Source organism: Anser brachyrhynchus, assembly GCF_964034855.1.
Source record: "Anser brachyrhynchus genome assembly, chromosome: 7".
Lineage (NCBI taxonomy): Eukaryota > Metazoa > Chordata > Aves > Anseriformes > Anatidae > Anser > Anser brachyrhynchus.
Window position 1 is genome coordinate 30,485,251 of NC_137701.1, and position 19,682 is coordinate 30,504,932.

The 19,682-nt window shown below is 36.9% G+C and overlaps 1 protein-coding gene across 4 annotated transcripts in view; it reads right to left on the reverse strand.

The window, feature by feature from the left end:
* Window positions 1-63: 63 nt before the first annotated feature.
* MAP3K2 (mitogen-activated protein kinase kinase kinase 2) overlaps window positions 64-19,682 on the reverse strand; it is a 51,772-nt gene continuing 32,153 nt past the window's right edge. For 3 of the 4 annotated variants that reach the window (XM_080601360.1, XM_080601363.1, XM_080601361.1), the window contains 8 exons: window positions 19,082-19,149; window positions 16,897-16,992; window positions 14,114-14,320; window positions 13,234-13,382; window positions 11,318-11,449; window positions 9,922-10,051; window positions 8,744-8,921; window positions 64-7,021 (listed from right to left, as the gene is read on the reverse strand). In XM_080601360.1, coding sequence (XP_080457486.1) covers window positions 6,796-7,021; window positions 8,744-8,921; window positions 9,922-10,051; window positions 11,318-11,449; window positions 13,234-13,382; window positions 14,114-14,320; window positions 16,897-16,992; window positions 19,082-19,149 — 1,186 coding nt within the window. In that variant the 3' untranslated portion in view covers window positions 64-6,795. The remainder of the gene's footprint in view (window positions 7,022-8,743; window positions 8,922-9,921; window positions 10,052-11,317; window positions 11,450-13,233; window positions 13,383-14,113; window positions 14,321-16,896; window positions 16,993-19,081; window positions 19,150-19,682) is intronic. The other variant, XM_080601362.1, reaches the window with a different exon arrangement.

Below are 19,682 nucleotides of genomic sequence, written 5' to 3' on the forward strand. Positions count from 1 at the left end.
GGGGAAAAGGTTGATTTTTTTTTTTTTTTTTTAATATTAATACAAAACTCTTAGGCACACGGCTGTCCCTACAGTGTTTTAATATATTTCTAAGTACAATTCGTGTCTGATTCTGGAAATACAAATACATTTTGAATGGTTAAAAACAAAAAATTAAAAAAATATTCTGAACATCAGCCAGCTGAAAATATATTCATCTAGTAAATTATCTCTCAAAGCTTTTATATATTTAATTATTCTAACTAAACATAGTACCCTTAAAAAACAAGTTCATAAAAATGTAGAAATGAAATTGTGGAATAAGATTACTGGGATATATACACACACAGTCACCGCAGACACAGAGGGAACTGGTAAGCGACGCTCGGCTCCTGAGTTCCTCGACCAAGATAACCATAGGCTAGTTTTTTAATTTTTTTTTCCTTTTTTTTTATACACAAGATATTCCATGTAAAGCAGCAACAGCAGTGCAGTTACTGATAGCAACATCTCAAAAGTAATAAAAAACCATACATCCAGACAGTAGTACATTGCACACACACGTGATTCTCATACACCCATCAACAATTGGTCAGAGTATTAAATCAGTGTACAAATTAAATATTTCCAAAAATGTGCAAAAAAGTCAACGTTGATAGAAAAAAACACCTTTGTGTACATACATTACAAACTGTGCCCAGCATTCAACTGAGAGTAAAAACATTTACAGTGAGAAACTGATAGATTAAATAGAGAATTTAATGGCTACATAAAAATGTACATTAGATCAAGAGAAAATTTACAAATTTGTATTCATAGCTTCATGAAAACTAAAAGTCTACGTTCCGATTTACCTAAGTCTCCTCCACGTATATACAGTGATATTCCTTTATACGACTCCTGTGAGGTCTGAGATGACAGACGCTAGGCTTTGATAAACCGTTAAGATTTGGGGGTGACACCACCTTTACACTGCTATTAATGAGAAACAAACACTAGCGAACTGGCAATCCAATGCCTGTTCAAAAAAAGAAAAAACAACCTTTGTTTTTAAACCCACGTTAAATAACCATTGGGGAAAAGGATCGGCTATTATTGGGGTAAGAGACATGAACAACCTCTGAAATATTTCCTGGGAATATCCACTTGGGAGTTAAAGTGTCCTTTTCCTTGTATCTCCTAACAGAAGAACGTGACCTCCAATCCTCATCGGTGGACTCAAAATAAGGCCTGAACCCCAAGATACAAATTTAATGTATTTTAATCCAGTTCCTCTCCCTTTAAAGTAAATTTATGAAAACCTAAGACCTAACCAAAGCGAGACTGCTCGCATTGTTTCTTTGAAGGATGAGAAATTTTACTTTCTCCATCCATCCTACCCCTCAAGTACAGGTACGTATCTATCGCTAGAAAAGCCAGGCAGTTGCTGTGCATGGCGCAGACAGGGCCATGCCCCCTGCAGGGGGCAGGGGGTCCCGCAGAGCCGCCCCAGCTGCTGCACCCCACTTCACGGGCTGGGCACTAAAGCTGCACCTCATCAGCTCCGGCCCTAATGGGGAGCTCTCAGTGGCCACCACCTAACCAGTATTTAAGTTATGCCAATTAGAAAAATAAATTGAGGGGTTGGAAATGAAAAGAGTTCCTTTGTATTCTGATAAAGAGTAGTGATTTAGCAGCCAGGCTGGTAGCTCTTCTGCCCCCTCTGGCGTGGGTTTGTGGCTCCTCCTGAAGGCAGCGTACACCCAGGTAGCTGCGGGTGACATCTGGCTCTGGTGTAAAGCGGACTCCTTCCCAGCAGCTTTGAAAAGTTCTTACTATGGTGCAGAGAGCAATTCAGGTCACAAATCTACTTATTTTTATGGCGTTCCTCAGATATCCCAAAGCTCAAGCCTGGCTACAAAAAGTCACCAGGTTTAGTCACCAAGCTTATGCCTTATTTTTAGAATAACAAAAATAAGATTAAGTTAAAAAGAGTTAAAAAACCAAACCTTTCCTTTTAATGCTGTCATGACTTTTGTGCATCAAAACAGCAAGTATAAACACCCAAATATTTTAAATATGGGAGGTGCCTATCTACTAGTACCTGCTTCATTCAGTTAGCAATAAGCTTACTGGTGGATATATAAGTATGTGTATCTATAAGTAACAGTACTAATCCATGAAACATCGCTTTTGGCTATATGTATACAGGAATAGAAAAGCTTTGGTAATTCTATGTGGTTTTACACTGCAGGCTTGTCATTAACACAAGACAGCAAGTTACCAGCAAGAAATGATACCGGCAGTAATACTTTTGCTTTTCCAGAAACACCATACAGACTTACATTCAAGCACACAAATTATGCTTTTCTATATGCGTGACAGATTTTCAAGATCAAAAAAGAAATTAACTATAAATAACTGTAGATCTGACCAATTTGCTCAAGTCTCTGAAGCTGCAGTTACAGTTTGCTCTATGTCGTCTGAAAGAATGGCTTGCTATACTGCGCTGTACCTACAGGTGCTGCAAGAAGGCTTTCAGTCAAGACAACGGCAGGATTAGGATTTTCCAAAAAAGAAACAGGAAAGAATTTAATGGGAACAATGTCAGCTTCACTGAGAAGTCTGCTCATTTGCTTAGATAATATTCCTGTGTACTGAAAGTAAACAACTTTTATTACAGTACCACGTTTACTAACGTACCAACTAGAATTTCACATCTGCGAAGAACTCTACAGGAAACCCAGAGTCTCGTACCCAGAGCTAGGAAGTTAAATCTCAGCTGTAATTGTATTTCTGTGAAGGGCAACAAGTCTTTTCTGTGGTATGCATGACAGTATACAGTCTCCAAAATGCAAATATGAAACCTGTGCGAGCATAGGAAGCGCTCAGGAAGTGCTCCAAAAATCACTTTTTAAAATTCTCAATTTAAAAGTCTGCAGCAGATTATAGCTAAAGTACACTTTTTAATGCAGTTATGTGAATTCTGGTTTGGGCACTTCAAAATATACTCTAATCCCGATTTGGTGACATGGAATTGTATGACAGCCGTAGCATTTCAATATGGTGTTTAAGAGGAACAAAATTAAGGCATACAGATAAAAAGGCGCTACCTAAGGAAAAAAAAAACAACACAAATGAATAACTTTTCATTTTGTTATAAAGGACTGTTAGGCTGCAATTGGAATCGCAAATTTGGTTAAAAATTTAAGACTAAATTTAAACTGTCAAGAATTCGATGTAAATTGAACTAAGTTATTAGATCCATACTTTAAGTTCTTGCATGGATATTTCTATCACCTAAATTAAAAATAAAACTTGCTCTAACATGACTGTTAGTTTAACAGGACAGAGTCCCACCATTAAAAGCATATTACAGAAATAGCTTAATTTTTGTTACTTAATGTGTTAAAACAGACAACATAAAATTAATTAGCAGATAATTAAGTCCTTTGTAAATACACATACAGTGAACCTTGATTCTTACTTTTGGGGAGCATAGCTCCATCGTGGCATTTACAGAAAAGCAAAACATATCCTTGCAACAGTGCTATTTTCCTGGGCATTTTCTGGTAATTGGATTCAACAATTAAGAACAACTGATGATTCTAAAATGCTGGTGTCTTTGCTAATAAGATACCAGAAGTTGTGAGCTGAGAAGGGACCTTGTCTCGGCAAACCTCCTCCAGTGGAGTTTCAAGCATCCAATTCCATGCACCCTCTGGAATTTTAGAGCTAGGGCTTGTCCATTACCATACCAGTGGTCAACAAAGTGTTGTACAGACACTGTACACAGAGGCATTACATTATTTAATACAAATTGTTTTACTGCATTACCCCAACACAACGATGTTGAAGTGCAACATGCAAGGGGATAAGTATTAGCTAACCTTTTGGTAAAAGGTCTGAATTAGCTTCATCATTACTTCTAGCTCAAAGCATTTATGTTGATAATCATCTGAATTTACTGTAAGTTGCTTAGGTCAGTAGACAAATTCTTCATAGAGTAAAAAGAAAAACACACCACAGCTAAGGCCTAATCCTGGTCAAGGTAATAAGATTTTACTAGCATTGCTGGAGCTGACAAAAAAGTTGTCCTTATTTAAGAAGCGCTGTCTTTACTTCAGCACCTTTCTGATACATCAAAGAAAATAAGGAGAACACATTCTGCAAATTCTTTTTTTCTGGTTCCAAAATGCTTACCCTTGTCATGACTGAATGCCGTTTTTAGAAAAGGCACAAAAGCAGCAAACTCAATTATTCAGTAATTAAATTCACAATGAGAAAGTGGTATTGCAATATACATCAGCCAGCACTGTCTCACAAAAAGGACACAGTATTAGAAAACTAGATTCTGAAAATTTTCAAGCTTCAGAGAGTGCAGTTTCTTTTTAGAATAGTATCTTTAAATGTTATGAATGCTACAGATAAACCTGGTTACATTTTCCCTTTAATGTTCTTTTTTGGTAATACAAAATTTCCTTTTCAGGTATCACTGTCCACTACTGATTTTTATATACATTTTCACCTTGGTTTTGGTACCTTCTTGATCTGCTTGAAATCAATCATTTCGATTATATGATCTTTAAATTAGCTACATAAACTATTAGGCTCTACATTAACCCTCCCGCCCCTGCTGTCACTACATTTTGCTTATAAAGCAAAGGTCCTTTACAGCAGAGCGCACACATTCTTCTTAAAGTCTGCTTTCATAGCTTTTATCTAGTGACAGAGAGCCCCCCACCCACCCCCCACCCCCCCAAAAAAAGTCAGTACAAGCAGACTTTCAGCCTTTTAAGTTTTCCCTGGTCAGGATTGTCCTTCCCATGCTCAGAAAACCTTGCACAGTTGTGTACCCTGACTGAGAAAATTATAAACTGGGTACAGTGCTCACAAACTGGAGGCCACCACTCTCAGCGTCAGGAGAGGTGGCCCAAAATTCATTCTTACTCCACTACAGGTAAAGTGATTAGGATAGATCCATACTCCTGCTTATGCCCTTGTACAAAATTTGGAAGTTAACAGGATAAATTCAGAAATCTCATGAGTTAATTAGCATGAGAATAGGTAAATTTATTACTCTGTCTCCATGTATTTCATAATTCTGGTAGTCCTCTAAAGATGCAAAACAGAGCGGAGCCTGGGGACAATAATGTAGAGTCTTGTCAGAGTAGACAAGGTTCACAGCATCAGCCTGCTCTGTTTTTATAACACAACAAAAGCAAGCAATGAATCATCCAAACAGTATACATTAATTCAGTTCTGTAGTCCAGTAATTTATTTCCAAATTCCTTTTTTAAATTATTTATGTTGTGTTCTTCTACACAAATATGAGAGCTTGACTTTTCTGGTGTGAAATTTGGTTGTTAACTATACCTGATCAGTACCTGGCCTTCTCTATTGAGAAGGACTATTTCAGAGTTTTGCCTTTGTTCTTTTATTATTCTCTTTGAGAAACAGAAAAAGTGGATTAATGTCCATTTTATGGCAGTTGGAAATCTGAAAAAACACCAATCAAGTGGATTATCGGGCTGCAGTAATCCCGCTCGTGTTATTCAGTTGCTGGCGCTCTGCACTTTTGGCCTATCCTTCATACAGTCTTTTGTGCTGTGCCTCCTTGTTCATTGTTGCCTCATGGGAAGTATAACTGGAGTCTTACCTTTCTCAGTGACTTACTCCTAGTGTTAAAAGAAGTTTAATTTTATTTTAAGAATTGTCGATACATCCTAGATGACTGAACTGTGTTACTAAAGCAATGCTTATAGTGCATAATGGGAATAATTTTATATTATTCAGGCACTTGATGTTGACATACATTCCATCCTAGCGCCCCTCGACAGCTCTGAAGACATTATTTCCTACAGGTCATTCCGAATCGTGTAACATACATACTGCAGAAGGATTCGTCACTCCTCTCCCCCCCCAAACATTCATGGGATTGTGGAGGAGAACTCTCTCTTGACACCACTTATTTCTTACCTAAGGTAATTATCTCCCTCCAAGCTTATGCAACAGAGGATTCTCTTTGGCAGATACAGCAGGAGACATTCTCCCAATTATTTACATCCAACAGCTACCTCTTTTCTACTGCAGAAATTTTCCCCTTACAGTATGGTAGTTCCTAGGAGTCTGGGTCCATAATCTTTTTACCTGTAATTCTTTTCCTATAAGGATAGGATAGTTCTACACCAAAATCTCTAGTACATCAGTGTTGAATTCTTTTTTATTATTATTATTTTCTTTTGGTCACATAGAAGTACCAGTCAGACATGCTTTTGTACAAAGAGTTCCAAGTTCTTCCAGCTTTATAATTAACTCTCAGAACCACATGATCCAGCTTAAATTACAAAATGCTAGAACTGATTAAAATGTTAAAATATAAGAACTTTGAACTCTCTGTTGCAAGTACCTATAACATAAAGAACAATCACAGAGAGGTAACCTTCTTGTCCTCTAGCTGCATGTCTATTTTTCCCTGCACCCTGAGTCTGTCAGCGGTGTCAGAAAAAGTCACACAGTTCCTGACTATCCAATCATTTGTCTTTTTTTCCCCCTTTAAATAAGGAACAAATATGTACTAAAGTGCTTTATCTACACGAACCACATCAGTACATTACAGAAACAAGAAGTTCTAGTCCTGGTGGGAGCAGGGAAGGGAAGATTCTTATTTTAGATACAAAATTCAGATTGTTTACAATCTAAGTGAAACAAAGATTCAAGAGAATGTGTTCTCTCTCTTGTCTTTTTTCTCCTTTTTTTTTTGTAAAAGATAAAAAATAAAAGTGCAGTCAAATAGAAAATAAATGCAGTAGATGCAAGCTGAGTTGAGGCAGGCTGTTAGTGATAGTGTGCAAACGTGTGTCTTAGCAGTTCATCTGCAAATGGTCGCAACTTGGCCTCGATAAAAATCCTTTTCAAGAAATCCCGAGCATGGTCTGAGACATGAGGTGGTAACTGGGGATTGGTTGGCTGAGTGGCAATCTTAAAGATGGCAGCCATAGCTTCGAATTCTGCCCACGGGGGCTTCTCAGTGAGCATTTCTACCACTGTACAACCTACGCTCCTGAAACAGAGGCAAAATGAGACAGCAGGTTACAACAGAATCGTGCTCTCCTGGGAATGCAAGAAACGTCAGGTCGCTACCAAACACCATGGGCACGTGGGGTCCTCTTAACCCTACACAGCAACAGCAATACAAAAAAACAGCCATCTGCTGCCTCAGGGTAACCCAAATCTACCCACGGCTTCACGTCCTTACTTCACCAGGCCCAGAACTGCTACCTCAGAGAAGAGTTACCCAGGTATTTCTCTGGATAACACTGCCCGGGCTGCGACCCTGCCGCCCTGCAGGTTCACGTCTCAGCGCTCAGCAGGCTGACGCTGGTGCTCCAGCTCTTCAGACACCTGCAGGATTTGAACGCACTTGAAAGCTTTCTTGCTCATTAAGTCCTAATGGAAATGCAAAGCAACAGGAATGCTTGAAAGGCAGAGCACGCTGTGCATTTTGTTAGCTCGTTAGAAATGCACAACTTGTCCCCAGTTTGTGGGACAGAAACCTAACATGGAAGATAAAAAGTTTAAAACCATCCTTCAGTAGCATCTTCCTCTTTTAGAAAAGGATACTAAAATACACTGTGAAACAAAGTTTTAAGATCTTAAACTATCTTTGCATACAAAGCTAATATTTAAATGATTTATGAAGGCAGAAGGGCATGCAAATGTCCAGGAAAAGTCTGTTCCATTAGCCCTGCAATATCAGCCCCTTCCAGTAACACACGGATGATACTGCCAAATGGAGAGGTTGGGCGAATTTCTCAATTTCCAAGAAGTTATTTGGTTAGACAGAGGCTCGCTTCTTTACACAATAACGATTTACTGAATGACAGAAGTCTCACTTCAGTATTTCTTCTTAGTTTTAACCATAATTTTCCCCATCAAAAAACAAGCATTGACCTTGGTACAAATACTTCAACAACAAACAGGTCAAATGCCAGTTGTTCTATCATTCAAGCACAGCAGAGTAATTATGAAGTGGTCTGAAGCAGGCTAAGTGAATTTTCTTGACACTAAAAATATTGCTGTTGGTTGGATAGAAAGCGGTTTCTTTTAAAACACAAAATGTTACCGCTGCCCCCACACAGCTACTGCTGCCCACCCATTCCTCCATGTTCAGAGCGCACACAGTGTAAGGAGGATCTGTCCATTGGGCCTGCGCTAAGCTACGCTATGCGACGTGTTACGCTATCTCAAATGTTCGTTTTGGAAATTTATCTTTCCCTTTTTAATTCTTAAAAATGTAATAACTTACAAAAACCTCCCCTCTCCCCCCGCACCCAATCTCCCATTTAAATCTGGCTAATTTATTCCTGTGTGCTCATGTATTAAGGGAGCAGCATTTCATTTTAATGCTTTGCATTGGAGGTATTTCAGTGATAAAGTTCAATTAAGCAAAGTATTAATTTACGGGACACTGACTTTACTGATGCTTCAGAGCTTTACACATTGCTTTCACCCAGTACCTCTGCAGGATTTACAAACAGTCTGTTAATCCTAACTTCATGCAAGGTTGGCTCACAGGATTCTCTTATGATCCCTAAATCAACAGGCTCAGGAACTGCCAAACCAACAATTCCCAGATGTCAGCGTTACACGCTCCAAACGCGACTGCCAGTGCTCACACTTGTCCCCTTCTTCAGCCTAAACCCCAGAACAAAACACTCCAACTCTGGATGATAAAGAGCCCGTTCTGAAATCGTGCACTTTGCTAGAGAAGTTTGTAACATACCAGATGTCTGCTTTCCTGCCGTACCCTTCTCCACTGATAACTTCTGGACTCATCCAGTACGGAGTTCCTGTGACAGACTTCATTCCTGTACCAGACAGACAGATAGTCTGGAGTCGTTTGCTGGCACCAAAGTCACCCAGCTTCACATTGCCTGCTGAATCTCGCAGAATATTTGCTCCTGGAAGGAAAAGAACACTTTGGTGTTTTTTTTTTTTTTAAAAAAAAAAAAAGGAAGCAACTTGAATTCAGTGATGCAGTGCAAGATAGCTCTAGGGGTCTAGAGCTTCCAGAGAATTTTTATGTTCATTCCTATTACTTTACTCAGAGGTTCAGTAAGATGGATTGCTCCCGTTGTTTTGCACCCTAGGCCTTTTCCAGGAAATTTCGGTCACTCTATAAAGCCTGACAAAATGAAACGGGAAATTTTCACACTGCTACAAATGTCTTGACACTGCATTAAAGCAAAATCTTAAACTATGTCACTGAGTAGCTCAAAACACTTATCTGCATATGCATGCAAAAAATGTCATTGGCATTCAAATATTTTTTGGAAAATACTATTGATACAAAGCAACAGGAAAACCGTAAGTGTTTAGGGAAGACAACGGTGTTGTTCCACACGAGTATTTTGCACTTCACCATCTTCCCGCGTATTCATAATGTGCTTTCGCAGCACTTCCAAGTTACCTATCTCTATCTGAAAAAGTAAAGGTATCAGTTTCCTGTCAGGAAAGTGGAAGAAGTCTGAGTCATTTGGGTCAGGCAAGTCACCTCGGCCAGTCACTTCTTGTAACAGTGAAGTGCTGGGTAATTTCTGTGTAATTGAGAGAAATAAAACTCTGTAAAAATAAATATTTTCAAATCATGCTGCTTTCCTCTGCATACTCTATTTGTAATTACATGATCTTTTGATATATTCAAACTACTTACACTAAAATAAAATCAGAACAAAATTTATCATGAATGCACTGCAGATGGAGACAAGGGAAACATTTTCAGAAGTCTGCTAGAACAGACTCATTTTACAACACTGACAAGAATAAACACTGGAAAGCAATCACACTGATACCAAGTCAGTATTTTGGTATCTCAAATTTAATTAAATTTTAGTGAAAAGGCAAGAAAATAGTTCATAGTAAAGAGCACTGAGCTGTACACAGAACTATCCTCCTTCTTACCTTTAATATCTCGATGGACAATCATATTACTGTGCAAATAGTGAACTCCTTCCAAAATCTGTCGTGTATATTTACGAGTCACATTCTCTGTGAGTGCTCCGTATGATTTTAATTGGTCTTTGATGGAACCCTATGGCAAAGAAGTATGAAACACTGTAACACTTCGAGGATCACAAGTGGCCTAACACTACTGCTGTTAAACTTCAATGAAGATTATGCCTGAAATGCAGACATTTCAGGGCTTTCTAGATCATCTTAAAGCACAAACATAGTTTTGTCTCCACTGAGAAAAATACATACTTTTACTCAGAAGAGGCTGAACAGAGAAGTCATGTATTGAAATATGAAGCTATTAACTTTACGGCTATCAAGTAGCTGAATAGTGCCAGCATGTTGTACAGAAAAAGAGAACAGCACTATTTGCAGTCAAACACCACTCTCAGTTCTTTTGATGGTTAAACGATGATACTCAAGTCAGACGAAACAGATGGTGTTTACACGGGCTAGTTTATACTTGGGGAAAAAAAAGTTGTCAAGAAAAACATCACAAGTTGGAAGACAGTGCTTAAACTGTTGGCTTAAAATAACGTTAAGTTAAAACCTCATGGTTTTGTAGCTATCTTTGTATAACCTAGCTCTGCTATTCACAGATTACTTCTGTGGTACTGTCTTTCAAATGTCAAGAAATGTCAAGAATGTCAAGAACTGAAGAATCCCCCCAAAACAAAGCCCAGAACTCACCTGAAGGAAAAACACAGTTTTCTTCTGTGGAGTCTTACAATGAAGTACAATGCTGTTACTATTCAGAAATGTAGATCCTATGTTTTTATAAGAGCACATTTTATTTAGCTCTGTCTCCACTTGGTGAGAAAATTAAAATCTAGTTTTCTAACCTGAATGTGTTTTTACCAAAACAGTGAAAGTAGAACAGTTCAGCATGTTCATGCATTCAAGTGTCATGCAAGAAACACAAAAAAAAACACAACCAAGATTATTTTCCGTCTGTACCTATTCCCACACCTATCTTAGCTACCTTTCCTTTTTTCAGAATAATTGAGAATAGCTGAGATGATGACTACTCAACAGCACAAGGTGAAGCACAGTAAAAAAGAAATATTACAATTCAAGGAAATCCAAGAGTTTAAGAATAACGCTATTTTTTTCAAAGACAATGCTAGGCACTTCTCATACCAAAATCAAACACATGGTACAAACCACACCAATTCTGAAAACACAGAGAAGACAGAGTGAGACTGCTGTAAGCATCTTTTGGTACCCATCTTTGGTTATTGTTTAACCTGAACATATCTTTACTATCTACGTGCACTTCTGCAAAAGCCGTGCTTATCACATCACATAGAAGCGATGGTTGAACTGGACTGGTTCTCTTGCTTACCCCAGGCATATATTCCATGAATATAGAGAGGGTCCTTTCTGGTGGGTCTCTCAAGAAGCCGTAATACTGAACAATTCTTTCATGCAGCAGATTTTTCAGCAGCTGAATCTCACATTCAAGTGCATTTACTTCCTACAAGGAAAAAAGCAAACAAGATTTACCATGGTCATTCAGTAATATTAAAATAACGTTCTGGATTTTTATTTTATTTTTTTAAGCAGAACAGTATGTACTGCTGTTCTGAAAGGATATGTAAACTAAGTAGCAAAATGCTCTTGGAGTTTACATAAAGTTTACACATTTTGTAATCAGAAAATAACACCATTAGTTTGAGGGAAATAAAGAAAAAAAGATGCATTTTCTATAAATTGTTTGCCGTTATCTCATTGTATTTCTAATTTTGTATGAAGTTATATCTGTTCCAGAGCACAGATATCAAGATGTGTATCAACTCACTGATCCTTATGCAACATATCACAAAATTCCCATTTAATTTTTTTTTATTTTTATTTTATTTTTTTTTTAAAGTTCAGTCTTTCTACTGGAGTTATTAGCCTTATTTCTCAACTTTTCCAGAATGTCAACTGACAGACCATACTTTAAAAATGCCTCTGAGGACTATTTTGATATTGTAGTCATGAAGAACAATATGCAAATACATTAACACATATGGTGCTTTCTCCAGAACTAACCTAATTACCAAAAATTTTGCAAACAGAAGATATTTTGAAAGACTCTACAGTAAGATGTTGAAAACGTTACTAACCCACAAAGTCAAACTTCATTCTATTCCAGATTTCACCCAGAAGCCTTTCATTAAAACTGACTTACCCATCACAGAGTATTGCTGATACCCTCATACTTCTGAAGTTAGAAGGAAAACATTTTTTGACATTGAATGGTACAAATTACAAAATAATATGGCAAGCAAGGTCGCAAAACTGTTGCCACTGGAGAGACTACAATATTTTATCTGTAACACTTCTGAAGAAAAGTCAGTTGTGCTGTGTATTTCTAGAGTAGTTGGTGTTGCTACTTGATTAAAAACGTAACAACGCAAACGATTCTTGGCTTTTCTCCTTGATCCTACACCACAAATAGCAGCAAGCATCACTGGTAGCCACTCAATTCTGCAGCAATGCTTACAACCTCTGCTCGCTGGCCTTGCTCACCACGGTATAAAACACAGTCCTAATGCAGGAAAAATAGTAATAATTCTTCCGTCCTGCTAAACGCAGCAAGCATGACTTGGAAAAAAAAGAAATGGAAGATTGGTGCTATTTTAAAGTAGTTACTCTTCTTAAGTGTCCAATACTTTTAGAAGGACAAGTTCAATTTTAGAGAGAATAAACTGTCAATGAAAGTTTAGCTCTTCAGAGAAAAACATGGCCAAAAGCAGTAGACAATCCTGATGTGCAAAGCTTAGCAGATCCACCCCCCAACTCAAGCCAAAGATTTAATAATTTAAATTAAAAACTGAAAAGATTTTTAAAAAGAAAAAAAAAGGAAAGAAAAATCTCATATCATCTTCGGAGCCAAACAAAAAAACCCTTAGAATTTAATTTCAGGAACACTTAAATTAGTGCAGATTTTCTGTTTGTATGTGGAATGCGTTTTAATTCCTATACTAGTACAAATATACAGTGCTCTGAAGTAGGTGATTATTTATAAAGAATTGCTTAATTTTAGAGACCAAGACTGCACCAAATTAAATTGTGTTCACTGAATGAGGATATATATGTCTGAAAATTTTAAAGTGTGACGTAACATTAAAATCGGGTAACCAAATTCTTTGATGTATTAACAAAACAGGATTCCTAACAGTATTTTAAAACATCATCCCATTCAAGGAAAGGAACAGTTTAGCACAGAACACAGCACTTCAGCAGAAGCAAACTCTCTTCCGTATCACTTACCTTGCTGGTTTCTGGACTATCAGGATCAAACTGGACTTGCTTAACAGCCAGTTCTCTTCCGGTATCAGCATCGTAACACAGATACACTCTGCCAAATGCACCTTGACCCAGCAGTTTACCAAGTCTCCAGTTAGTTGGAGCTCGTGGTGCTGAAAAAAATAAGTATAGTTCTGGTTTTCAAGTGAGTTTGTTATTCGGCTGATTGAAAAAAAAAACACAACTCGAATACATAGTCTTTAAAAAAAGTTTTCTATATTTTTCTACAGTGTGTCCTGAACTTCCCCATACAAATTACGAAGATAATAACGCTTTCTATAAGATGGAACGCATGAGGTACTCTAAATTTATTCAAAAAATAATGATTTCTTCTAGAAATATACATACTTAAAGTAGTTAGTAACTTTGAATCTGAAAAACAGACAAAGCGTATTACACAAACTTAGTAACTATTTTTTTTTAATCAAGGCATAAGTAAAATCCATCAACTACTGAAGTCATCACAAAGTATATTCGTTCCACCACAAATATAAAACAGTACCAATTAAGATCAACAATATATCAGAAAAATTGACCAACATCAGCAAAAATAAATAGTAATTGTAATCTATGTGACCTTTCTCAGGTCCTCAAAAATCTAACACACCGAAAATAGTTTTACAGTGATTTGTTATCACAGTTGTCTGTTCCATGCAAAAATCTACGTGAAGGTTGGCGCAGTAAGCAATGAAAAGACTGCAGAGCCTACAGACTTATTTTTTTTCTATTAGAGAGAAAAACATTACTTATCACATACTTATCATTTGATGACATGCCTGGTTTTGACATGGTATATTCGAAAGCTAAGAGTTTACAGCAGAGTTCACAAAATTCCTTAACTTACAGCGACTTGGTGGGCTGATGTCCATCACTGACAAGGTAGGATTGTCTATGTCACTTCCCCTTCTCCTCATTCTGTTATCTTCATATTCTGGCGTAAAGACGCTGCTTCCACTACTGGTGCTCAGCGAGTGATCGGTGGGACTGAAACTAACCGGTGATCGGAAGCTGTTCCCCTGAGTCCTTCTGGCTCTTGGAAAAGTTTTACGACCTTTAGAGTTATACAGAAAAAAAATTATGCTACACTGCAAAAATATACTCCTGTGTAATTTATGTATGCAAATACTTTGTGAATTCCACTTAATGTAGTTCAAGTTTCAACGCCATATGATATATGCAACGATTATAGAATTTACTGGTCTAACTTTCAGACTAGAAGAAAACAAACATTCATCAAAGGTGTATGTAGGGATTAGGCAAAACAGTTCATTTAAAGTGTCTGAAACTGGGAGCAGCATACAAATGACAGTTTTTAGAACTGTTCTGGAGTTTAACTGCCATGCTTCAGAAACCTGAGGGGCTGTGAGGGCAGGAAGGAAAATGCCCTGCCTCCATTTGTATTGCTCTGTTAAGATGCAAAGAATAAACTTCTAATAAAAAGAAGAGAGAGAGAAAGAGAGAGAGACATATTCACCCTTTTACGAAAATAAGAATCAAAAGTAGAGAAAGATCTACATTTGGAATCAGAGGGAAGACCACAAAATAATCATCCCAAACACCCCATGATTCATAGATAGTGACAGCATTCAAATAAAAAAAGGACATTGATATTCAAAAAGGTCAATTGCAACCAGATGCTTAACACAATGTCAATATATTTAGGTAATGAACATCTTTAGGTCTGCATGGTTTGATGAAGTTTCTTCCTAGGGAACTCAAATAATGAATCAGACACTCCTTCAGCTAAGCCTTACGCTGGAGAGGGAGTTTCCAAGGGACTGAAGGCAGATGAAACATCTTGGAAAAAGCGGACTCAGATCTATACATGAGTCAGATCAATTTCAATTCTAAGATAAATATGGGAACAAACTATTAAGCGGTTTTATAAACTACTGAGAAGATAATAAGGTGAGAAAACAGCCCAAATTGATTTCACGTGTATCTGTCCAGTTTACCCATTTCATAAGGACATTCTCATAAGCCAATTAATGAATTGTTGCATAGACCAACTTACTGTGAAGTGGATGCCCAAGACAGACTCTGAACAGTTACCAGTGATGTCTCACCCAAAAGAGAATAATTTAAGTGGACACGTATAGCAGGTTACCTTCAGTTCACCTCCTTACACTATTTTTAACTGACGAGAAATATACATATATATGATGGAACAGAGTACACTGAAATACTGCAAGTGACATCAAGAGTGGCTTGCAGTACTTTTAAAGATCAAATTCACAGTGATGTTGGTAAATTGGAGATGATTCACAAACCAACAAGAAGAAATTCAGTAAGGAAGCAAACATATATACTTAAAGAGAAATCAGTTTCAAAAACCACAAAGTGAAAAATAATTAGCTGACTAACAGTAACGTAAGAAAAGGATATGGGAATTGTAATAGACCATAGACCAAACAGTAGTCAGTATGGTGACTGAAGGAAAAATAAAGTGCCATTCTGGAATGCATTAACAGGACTGTTGCATACAAAGTCATGGTTACACCCTGTTATACATAAAGCAGCCACTAGAAAAGCCTCAGCTAGAGGACTCTATTCAGTTTTGGCCACCACAAGACTATAGAGAAAAAATGCTTGAGGAAAGGTTTGAAAGAAGAAAGCTAACAAGAAACAAAACAGATGGTTGTGTGACGTAACTTTACATATGGGCAGTGATTTTTTCCACTGTGTTAAAATGGACTAACTAGTTACTTGTTTCATGTGCAGGAAAAATGATTTAGGAGACAGAGAAAGGTAAGTGATAAGCAGATTATATAGAGAGCTATCTAAAGCAGTGCAGTGTCTCTTCTCTTAGAGTCACTTTAGAGTTTACTTGAGATTCAGCATGACAGATAGGAGTCGATTTAATCCTGCCTCAGAACAAGGGACTGGATCAAAGTTGCCTTGTTCCAGTTTGGTATTTCTGTGATTTCCACAGCAGAATTCTGTTTATTGCTGTAGTCATTCCAGACTACAAACGAAAGCATCAGGTCTCTGGAGAAGTTTCTTCTTAGCACACTGAACTAGTGAGATACGCTGAAGTCAAAGAATCCTTCAGCTGCTCCTCTCTCCTTCCTTTTGAAATTCAAGATGTGTTGAATTTAATTGAATGTCATTACTATCCAAATGTGGGTTTTGGCCACTTCAATAAACATCAGTCTTGCATTCCAGCAATTTATTCCAACAGTTGATTTTTAATTCTCTGTCAAATTGTCTGCTCTTCAATTTTATTTTCTCTTAATTGGAGAACATGTTAACAGTAACTCCATTTAGAATGCGGTGTTTGTGCGTGGTTTTTTTGACCAAAACAAGAAATGACAAACTAACTTTGGATAGGAAAGGGTCACAAAGGCATACACTGGGTGATTTGTAAAAGATATAAAAAAAAGTTCTATCTTTGGTCTGTTCATGAGTCATGAATTCTGTAATCCATAACTTTACCAGAGGTGAGACTACTCAGCAGCTCTAGAAATCATTACAAGTTTATCAAGCAAGTTTGGGGAAAGAAGTTAAGTTCTCCATTTCTTCAATACTTTGTTTTATTAGGATTTTACTATCAGAATTTTCTTTTTCAGTTTTTAAGAAGAGAAAAACAGGTTAATTAAGTTGAACGCTTGCAGTATTTACACTTACCATCATTGTAATCTTGTTGATGATATGAAATATGGTATCTTCGGGGATAAGTCCCCCCCTTTCCAAACTTCTCGAATATGGGAATATCATATTCTACTAGAAAATAAAAAGATAAATTTCAAAATTAAAAATACGACAAAAGGCATATTAATCAGTTTGGCATTATAATTTTAAACTCAGAGGAACATATCAGAGGATATGTTTCAAGTTGAAGCCTCAAAGCAAAAAAGACTATACAAAAAAATCCCCAAATGACTAACAAATCACTAGAACTAAAAGGACATCCAGCCTGAAATTCCAAAGGATTTCAAGAATATAACTCAAGTTGTTTGTAATCTCTTGCTTAAAACAGTATCAGTGGACTGCAGCATGCCTAGTTATTCTGTTTATTTTTTCTAGAGGAATTCTGGGAAACTATAGTTCAGCTGGAAAAGCAGCAGAAACTACTATAAATAATAAAATTTAAAAATGCATAATACAAAAGTCTGGTAAATGAGTCAACACAGCTTGAATTACTAAAACACAGTGAAAAAATCCTTTATAACCTATGAAGTATTCATACTTTAAAGGCAAAGTTACTTCACGAATAAGTAATTGGTTAAAGATAAACACATAAGATGGGAGTAAGTGGTCAACAGTACCACAAGAATCTGGGCTACAAATCACAGAGTTTAATTAAGCGTGAATTCTCTGGGCAGAACAATGTGAGGTGACAAAATTATCTGAAGAAACAAAGCCAACAGAAGAATTACAGGAAGCCCTTCAGAGTAACTGGTCGGGTGTTAAAATGACAGATGGAATTCAATGTAGACTAAAGGACTGTGAGAGAGATTTCCAGGAAAGCAGCAGCTAAACTCTGTCAGCTGAAAAGCAGACTACATGCAATAAGTCCTTAAGACATACTGAACAAAGTTTTGGTCTATTCCTACCACACAGAAAAAGATTTAGAAGTTCAAAGATGATCAAAGATACAAAATAGTATCCATAAGGAGTGCAGGTCTCTACGGTATAGAAAAGCAACAGCTTAAAGGGAGCCATGAGAGGTCCATAAAAATCACAAGGGGCATACTTCTTTATGAAACACAATAAACCACACAACTTCTTTTCTTAAAATTCTGTTGATGCTGAAAGAGTGTACACAAATTAAAGAGGGAATGTAGAAATTTGTGGAAGAAAAAAAATCCATCAAAGTACAAAAGAGTATTTGCAGAATCTTTAAGCCATACCTGACTGGGAATATATTCTGAGGCAGGAATACTACACACTCATCTATAGAAGCCTGATACTGCTTGTGGTAGGAGAACAGACTGGGCCAGGTGAACATTGTTTCTAACTCTATAAACTTTTTTTTTTGTTATACATCAAATCATGAGAATAGATACTGAATAACAAGTTGCAGGATTAGTATGTATCTCTAGGATCCTTAAAAAACACAGTTATGTGAATATACCTTCATAACTAACAAAGTGTGTTAAAATATGTAACAGACCAAAAAAAAACAAAACAAAAAAAACAAAACAAAAACCCACCACCAAGCCCATATAGAAAACATCCTGGATTCACTGGAAGCTAAATTTTATATTGAGGCATGTCCATAAAAGTTACCTCAAAATACTTTCAAGGTTACCCATTGCACTTGGTATCCTGAACCACGCACAACAATTTGGATGCAAGCCAGAGCATGGTATGAAAACAACATTAGTGGTGATGATTGATTAATTTATAGGCACAGCGCATGGTTCTCCTTCAATCTTGTACTTTGTAGAGCTTTCATTTACAGCAGTTAAGAACACTTAAAAGTGTTCCTCCTTTCACAGAGTAGAAAATGAATGCTCCAACATTAAATAAATTAACAAAGGTTATGCACCAATATAAAGATGGACATTACAGTACAGTTTAATCAACTGTTGTGTGCCCCTACCCACCACATCCTTTGTTCTTTTCAGAGGCAGGTATGTTACAACCCTGCTGTTTCACACAATAATTAAAAGAAAATGTTTAGAAGATCTTAAATTTCGTTGTATCTTTTACTGTGAATATTTACATTGGATTTTGTTGCTGTTTTCCACTACCATAACAAGTTTGTGTAACATAATGCCTCTTAACGTGAACTTCCCTTTTGAGTCCTATTACTTGCAAGAAGTAGTATTTTGGAAAGCTGTTATTGTCCAGCAATTTTGCCTACCTGAGAATTCCTGATGATTATCTGGATAGCTCTGTGCTCTTGGCATCCGTGATTTGGGATAGTTGTCTCTAGAAGTGTAAAAACACACAGCAGTTAAAAATTACTGGTTTAGCACTTAATCTTACTGTGTCACAATTCTTTGACTGATGAAAGCTTATTGCTACACAAGCCACTGTATCTGCTTACAAAAGTGGAACAGTTAAAAAAAATCAAATCAATTAGGTATCAATAATAATCCACTAACAATGGAAAAGCTTCCTCATTAAGCTTAATGTAGTAAGGGAACAACAGACTGTGTCAATGAGTAATGATATGAGTAAAAATCTGAATTAGCACTAATAAAGCTACAAAGGAGCACTGCTGTTTTAACGTTTTTAAGGCTAAACACAAAGGTTTATAGACTGGCAAAATCTCTTATGCAGCTTACAAAAATCCTTAATGAAATTTAACCAAAGAAATGCAGAAGCTTTTAATGCCTCAAGAAAATTTCCTCTTCTCTCCATGAAAGCCATAGGATTGCTATATTAATTTTACTGAGTTACAGAATGATGAATGATTTTTTTGGTTCTTATATGATCGCATTGTTTCTTGCCAACAGTTG